The sequence below is a fragment of the Oryzias melastigma genome, linkage group LG6, assembly GCF_002922805.2.
Source record: "Oryzias melastigma strain HK-1 linkage group LG6, ASM292280v2, whole genome shotgun sequence".
In the NCBI taxonomy this organism is placed as follows: Eukaryota; Metazoa; Chordata; class Actinopteri; order Beloniformes; family Adrianichthyidae; genus Oryzias; species Oryzias melastigma.
Window position 1 is genome coordinate 14,044,654 of NC_050517.1, and position 7,754 is coordinate 14,052,407.

The window sequence follows — 7,754 nt, forward strand, 5'->3', positions numbered from 1 at the left end:
TCAGCTGTTGGACAGGACAAGTTTAAAAAAAATAAATAAATAAATTTAAAAAAAAAAATAAACACCTTTGGGATGTGGTGGAACATGAGATTGATATCATGGATATCATGGATGACAAATCTGCAGTGACTTTGTGATGCTATCATGTCAATATGGACCAAACTCTGAGAAGTGTTTCAAGTACCTGGATGAATCTATGCAACCAAGGATTAAAACTAGGGGTCCAACTCCGGACTAGCAAGGTGTACCTAATAAAGTGGCTGTGAGTGTTTATGTTTTTACTTTGAGTTTCTCCCCGTGGGTGTACTACTCTTTATCTCTGAGGATATAAAGCAAAAATTGAATAACAGATCCAAGAGAAAATTAAATAAAGATGGAGACCTGGACTGAAAATAAACAAAAGTCCCACTATTGAGAATTCACTCTTTTGGCACAAATGTAATCTCTTTTCCTGTCTAGAGACTACAACACTCGTGGAAAAGAATTTGAACACGGCCATCTGAAAAGAGACATTAAGTCTGGGAAGATCAGAGAAAACAACGCATCCATACTCTTCATCTGAATGCAGCACAGACTCTTCCTTTTTTTCCCCCTCAAAGAAACAAACAGCCAATCATGCAAAGAGTGCTATCATTTATATGCTGCTCAGCTTCTTAAGTGAACACCTTGTATGTTCATTAAAACTTCAAGAAATTTGAGAGAAAAGTATATTTTATTTAAATTGAAAGTAGAAAAAAACATAGGCCATTATTTGATTTAATTGGCTATTTAATACAAATGAGAATTCCAAAAGCTTCATTCTGTGTTGATTTGGTCGTTTTACTTTGTCATTTTGTTTTAATTTTTATTCTGCGCCACAGTCAGATCCCCTGTTCACCAATGTGATTTCTGTTTTGATGGAGCTCACTTTTGAAGTGCTGCAGCCAATAAAGACTCCAGCTTTGCCCTCAAATACAAGAAGAAACCATAAATTACAAAAATGAATATTAAATGTCACAACTAATTTAGTCTGCAAAAGTCTCAGTGGCTGCAACACTTCACTTGGGTGCTCTGATCTGGGGAAATGATGATTGTCGGTTTCAACAACAGAGTATAATATGCAAATGTGAGACTTCAAAGAGCCCAAGTATTTTTAGAATATGTATGAAGTTTTTGCCTCCAGAGTATTAATATTTGATTTTTTTTCAGTCTTGATGGCTAAAGAAAAACAGCAGGTTGCAGAAGAATTTGTGTTTTTGACTCATGTCAGAAAACAATATACTTTATATATGTGGATCCTCTTGGCATTTTATGCAACTTTTGTGACATTTCTTTATATATTATATGCATTTTTTTAATGAAGATCCTTTTAAAGGAGATGCTTGTATAATGAAACAGACAAAGGTGTTGTGATTTCTCTCATGACTTCCTCGTGACAAAGTAAGATGATGAAACTCTCACTGTCTCGTATAAAAGGAATGAACTCCTTTCATCTCCAGACAGAGCGATGACTCGCATCATAAAAAGCTTATCCTGGTTTAACTTTGATAAGATTTCAGTTTATTTTATGAGCGAGGGCACTGTCACGTCTCAACTGAGCAGTTTTTACTACAGATGAGCATTTTTTCCCCCCATGTCGATGACCAAACATGAACCTGCATGGACACAAAATAAATGACAAGTCAATCTTGAAAGGGAACAAGACCTTTGAACTTCATTCTAGTTGTCTAGAGTGTTCTTTTATACCTGTGGTGAACTGTTTTCAGCTCGAACCAGGTCCGCAAAAGATCAAGAGTCTCTCTCTTTGTCTTTTATGTCATCTTTTCACCGATAATTAATGGAGTTGGCTCATTTATTTTCAACAAATGGACTTGTAACTCTTTGTTGTTTTTCCCCCCACATCTTTCCACATCCATCACATGAAATAAACATGTTACTTTGGGCATCCTGATTGGGATAAAAAAAAAAACAAAAAACGATTCATCGGCTCAAAGACGTGTTACTGAATTCCAGCATGTGCCATTGTGTTGAGTGAATTTCTGTCAGGTGCACATAAAAGAGAAAGAAGAAGAAAGAGACAAATGCAGAGAGAAGTGTGAGCATGTGTGCACAAAAGGGATAAAATAAAAGAGCTTTGAAGGTGTATAAACGGCTCCAATGTCGTAAAAATGTATTTTTATCTCATTTTGATAAACTAAATATGCTGTTGAGTGCAAACCAAGAACTATGCAAGACTGTTGAAACCACAGTTTTTTAAAGCATAAACATAAATTGTATTATGTTTATTATTACTGCATTCATTCATTCCTACAGTTCAATTCAAGGCTGGACTTCTTTTTAAAGGCCCATTCCGATGAAAAACATGTTTTTGGTGTTTAACTTGTTCTTGTGGCATATATAAAGAAAATAATCTTTAGTTCTTAAATTAGCATTTCTGTGTTCCTTCATTTAAATTGTTGTGAATCAGGAGCAGATGAAAAAAAATGTTTTTTAAACCAAGAGGAGGGGCAAATCCATGCAAGAACCACAGGAGGGAATGGGGATAGGTTGGGGGCAGCTGGCAGACTGGGCCCAAATTCCCCCAGTCCAGGGGCCCCACCACATCGAGAACTGACCCACCAGGCCCCAAACCCCCCACCCCACACAAGGAGAGAGACAGACAGATAGATAAACGTGTTCGTTTTCCCCGTTCGAGCTGGCATCTGGCTTAAAACTGCACAGCCTGGACAGCTCCAATGATGCTCGCCATTTTTGTTGAGCCTTTAATCTTAGTGACTGTAAGCTAGCAGGAGAGAGAGTAACCAGAAGCATTTTGGAAAGTGGGGATGAGCTACATCTATGTCAATAGTCCCACCCATGTCTCAAAGCTAAATGTCTCATGAACTACTGCAGAAACTATACCTAAGAAAACAACACAAGTTCTTTGGATTTTGGCAAAAAACAGAATAATTATAATTAAAAAAGTAGTGGGAACATAAAATAGATCAAAAATTGATCAGAGTTGGACTCAAACTACAACATGCACTGAATCAACAGCATAAAATCTGAAAAGATGTGGTCTTACCTCACTGACATAAATGGCCAAGTCCTCTTCTTCATCTGTCCTGTAGCAAAGAGTCAGCCCCAGTTTCTCTTGACTGCTGAGTCGGCAAAGTTCAACTTCCTGTGTAAAAAGGAAGAAAAAAAGATGAGAATCTAAAAAATAAATAAATAACCAAAGCTTTTCTTTCTGCTTCAAAAAGATCCTCTGACAAACTTTGATGTGGACTACAACAGTAACTACAAACACATGGAGAAGCTGCTTTGTTGAAGATTTTGAAAAAAAGTATTTTTTTTAGATCTGAACGCTCAAACCCTTCTTCTTTTTATTGCAGACTCCCAACTGTGAAAGGTTTCTGTTTTCAAGCTGCAACTGTTTGATCATGGAGGACATCAGATGTGAGAGTTTAACCAATGAGGGCTTGATAAATGTCAATTGACCTCAGGTGTTTTTTTTAGTCTTCTCTATGTTGTAATGATGTTACTATAATTACATGTTTTGCATCACTGCTGCAACATTCAAGTATTGATAACAACAAGCTGTTAAAACATCGATCTCGTCTGCACAAATTCCACTTGTATGGCTTCTGATGCAGCTTGTAAGTTATGAGGCTAAATTAACCACAAATGTTCACACTTCCCCGGGGGATGATGTGCACACGGCCCTTTGTACCGACTCGGCAATTTCCTCTTCCTGCAACATGCAGCACAACATAAAACAGGCACTGTTAGCCCCCTCTCCAAAGCGCTGAAACATATCACGAGTGTTTGAGGGAATCAAGTGCGAAATGGCCTCCTGGTCCAAGGTCTTCATTAGAGCAGGAGCGCGCCGGCTCCCGGCAGCAGGAGCAAAGCGGCGGAGTCGAGGGGAGGATGCAGAGAAATGAGATGGAGGGATGGTTTCTGGCAGAGCTTACAGAGGTCTCACATTCATTTCATCTGGGACGAGTGCGGGCCGACGGGTTACACGTGTTAGATGGAGGATCGCTTTGGGAGGGGATTGGGAAAGGTTAGCAACCTGACCGTGTGGGGGTGAGATAAAGGAAAGAAAGTGGGATTGACATACAGGGTCTGCCTTGACTTCAGAGTCCTCCAGCTTTCATCCGTCACACACAAACACTCTAGTGCTGTCATATTTTCTGACATATTAATGCTTTGTATTTCCCAACACAGATGATCTTGATGTTGAAGGATCAGGGATGTAAAGCTATTTGATGAACAGACGCACATATATGTGAGTGCAGACATCTGTGGTTCAGCCACACAAAAACCCAACAATGCATCATGAACAGCAACAGTATTATGACTGTTCTGTAACTTTTAAGGACTTTTTATCATGACTCTTGGTTTTTGTGTACTTCAAAAATATGAAGATAATTCACAAGAAAAAAAGAGCAGAAAACACTGGCAAAATGTTTTTTTAATGTTAAATTCAGTTTTTATTGGATATATATATATTTATTTGTTAATTTTAAACATGTTTATATTTTGACTTAAGGATGAACTCTTCTAAAAAAACACAAACTGTTGATTTCTCTCATTCCAGTTTTAATCATAATCTGACACGAGTATTTTGAACTCCGTTAATTTAATGTAAAATCGAATTCTTGGATTGCTTAAGTGCAACCAGGGATTCATTTTTGCACACTACCATAACTCTTTAACTACCCAAAAAGAAAAAAAAATCACCTAAACATGTGTTTTTTTTCTGCTGCTTATTTCCTTGGTATAGAGCCCCTACAGGGAAATTGAAGTTAAAAGGAAAGATTCTAGTTACTATGTGGTGCGTATCTATGATGGGGTATTGGGGCCACCAAAAAAAAAAAAAAAAAGTAAAATTACGAGTTTTTTTTCGTAAAATTACGATTTTTGATCTCGTAAATTTACGACTTTTTCTCGTAAATGTATTAAAATTGAGGGGAGCCTACAGTCCAGCGAATTTATGTTGTGAGCTGAAGCAGACCGACCAAACTGTGAAAAGCGTCTTGGATTTCATCAGGTAAACTGAATGTTTAAAATATTTCAAATTTTTGGAAGTTTCTTTATTTGATTTACAGTTTATTAATGTTTCATTCGTTGATTTCATTCGTTGCAGGATCTCTGCAGATGACGTTGATGAAGCCGTCGATGTCCGCGCAGCTGTTCACTTCCAGTCATTTCGTCCTCCGCGCAAGACCAGATCTCCTCCAATTCTGTGATGCTTCCGTCTGGAGAGGACTAGTTTTCTGAATTTTCAATGTTCTTGTACCAACGTGACAGACTGTTGTCATTTCTCAATGTTGTTTTGTGTTGAGACGGGACGTTTCATTTGGAGAAGGAGGGGTCCGGAGCTCTGACTACATTCTCCTTTGGTTTCTGGTTTCTGCACATGACAATTGACTGTAAAAAATCCAATTCTTATATACAGACATGATGTAAGGTGGCGAAAGGGCTTCTGGGAAATGAAAGGCAGAATAAAGTTACGGTCCTGATGAACAAGTACCACTGAGGTCTTTATTTTACATATGAACCTCCGCATTAACCAAACCTGGAATTAATTTGATTTTTAATCAACAAAAGATTCAGAATTTCTCTGATAAACAAACAACTTTTTTCTTTTCTCATTAATTTACGACTTTTAAACTCGTAAACGTCTGAGTATTTCTTTATTCAAGTCGTTGTGAATCAGGAGCTGATAAAAAAACATGCAGTTTGTAAAAGATCGTATATGTGGCGTTGAAAATACGCTGGGCGACGTGAAAGCTCTTCATTTTCCTCGCCTGATGTGGCATCTGGATAGTTTCACTATTGCTAACCATTTTCAAGAGGACCTGGTGGTGGCGGCTGAAAATCTTTGGCCGAAAGCGGAAATTCCAAAAAATGTTGAAGTTTTATTAAGTTTTTACTAAAGAGTTTTACTTTTATTAACACGTTTTTTTTAAGTGTTCAGGATTAGCTTAAAATGTGTCAAAAGAGGGTAATTGCTTTATTAAAGGATATTTACAAAGTGTTCAGATTTGTAAAACTGCAAACCCCTGTGCTAGGCATGTTTACATTAAAAGTGGGGTCTTCGGCACCCCACAAGCGGGCTGAACTTTTTTATTCGCAGATTTTTTATTTTTATTGGTGTCTGTGGCAGACATGAAATCCTGTCCACCTTTGTCATGAAAGAGATCACACATAAATATAAGGGTGGGGTCATCTGGACCCCATAAGAGAGCACAAGGGTTTAGACTTTCACATTTGAGCTTTAGTGTCAGACCAGACTACATTTGACTGCAGTTAGCTTCAGCTCTTTAGGCGATCAATGTGAATCAGCTAATTATGTCACAAAGAAAAACAGCTTTTTGCCGTAATATAAAACTTTATATTAGCATGTTGCATATTGGTGAAAAGCCGCTTTAAAGCGTGGCTTACCAGCGCAAAACCGCTTTTCTCTGCAGGTTAGCTTATTCACGTTGATTGTGTGGAGCTACGTTATGTCAAAGTGCATTGTAAGTTTTGACAGAAAGTTCAAAGCTTAAAACTCCATAAAAAAGGTATCAGTTAGGGTTGCCAGTTATATAAAAAAAAAATTTTTTTACCAAAATGTGCAACAGGGGGTAGGGAAATGATGATGTTCTGGTCTTGGACTTCCTTCCTGCTAATGATTTTCAGCTGCCATCTTTTCTGCCAGCAGGTCCCAATCGCCATTTTTAATGCACCAGTAGTGTTAGGTTGTGGGTGAGAGGGGCTGTAAGCAAGCGGAAGAGTGTAAACAGAGCGCTCTCAACAACGGGTAGAGGACAGGGGGCAGGGCTGCTCAACAACAATTGCCCCGCCCACAACTCAGGTAAATATCTAATGAACTCCTGCCGCTCTGCAAAAACTAGATCGTGAAAAAATGACATATTTTTAATAAAAAATAATAAAAATAAATAAAACCTGAATAATCATAATTCTGTGAACTGGGAAAAACAGATGGAACAGAAAGATGATTGGAGTGGGACTTCAACAGATTTAGCTTTTAAAGTTTGTGATAAAAAGTTCCTCCTCCGCACTAAGAGGAAACGCTGCAGACAGGAGGCATTTTGCATGTTAGATGATGTGTGAAGGTGTGTGAGATCCACAGGAGAGACTGATATCACCTTCAGTGTCACATCTCTATAAAAAAATTGACATCCAAACAAATTAAAAGCAGAAAGCAAAGTGCGAGCAGCTGCTGTGTCGACAGTCAGACTAGTTAAACCCTTGATGTAAAGCTGTAGAGCAGCAGCTTCACAATCAAAGAAAGCAGCGTTGGTCTCATCAGTGGGTAATGAAGCAACAAGTCTCTGCCTGACTTTTCTTTTCTTATCAGACACTTTTTACTGCTTTGAGAAATTTTTGAGCGAAAAAAAAAAAAAAATCTTGCTCAAATGGCTTAGTCAAGGGTGACTGTCTCCCAAACCATCAAAAGCCCCTTCACCAATCTCCCCCTCCCCCTTTACCTTTTGATATTTCCCCCCTCTGTTCTCCTGGTAAGCTCTCTGGCGCGGCAGAGGGACGAGGGCTGACAGTAAATTAATGACTGTGATGGCGTGATTAAGTGGAAGATTGCTGCCCACCATCAAAGCACATAGCATGCTGTCATAATAATCGTGCCTTTGATTACCAGTAATTGAAAAAGCAGTTGCAAATGCATGGATGAGTGCCACGGGCTGACAGAGAGACAAGATTATATTCAGGCTTGAAGATTTTCCTCGGAACAGACCCAAAAAAAAAAAAAAAAAAAAAAA

General features: G+C 38.4%; 1 protein-coding gene across 1 annotated transcript in view; it reads right to left on the reverse strand.

Annotated features, from left to right (window-relative positions):
• LOC112151691 (PDZ domain-containing RING finger protein 4) overlaps positions 1–7,754 on the reverse strand; it is a 68,864-nt gene that overhangs the window by 11,199 nt on the left and 49,911 nt on the right. The window contains exon 4 of the mRNA XM_024280705.2: positions 3,044–3,142. Within this exon, the coding sequence (XP_024136473.1) occupies positions 3,044–3,142 (99 nt within the window). The remainder of the gene's footprint in view (positions 1–3,043; positions 3,143–7,754) is intronic.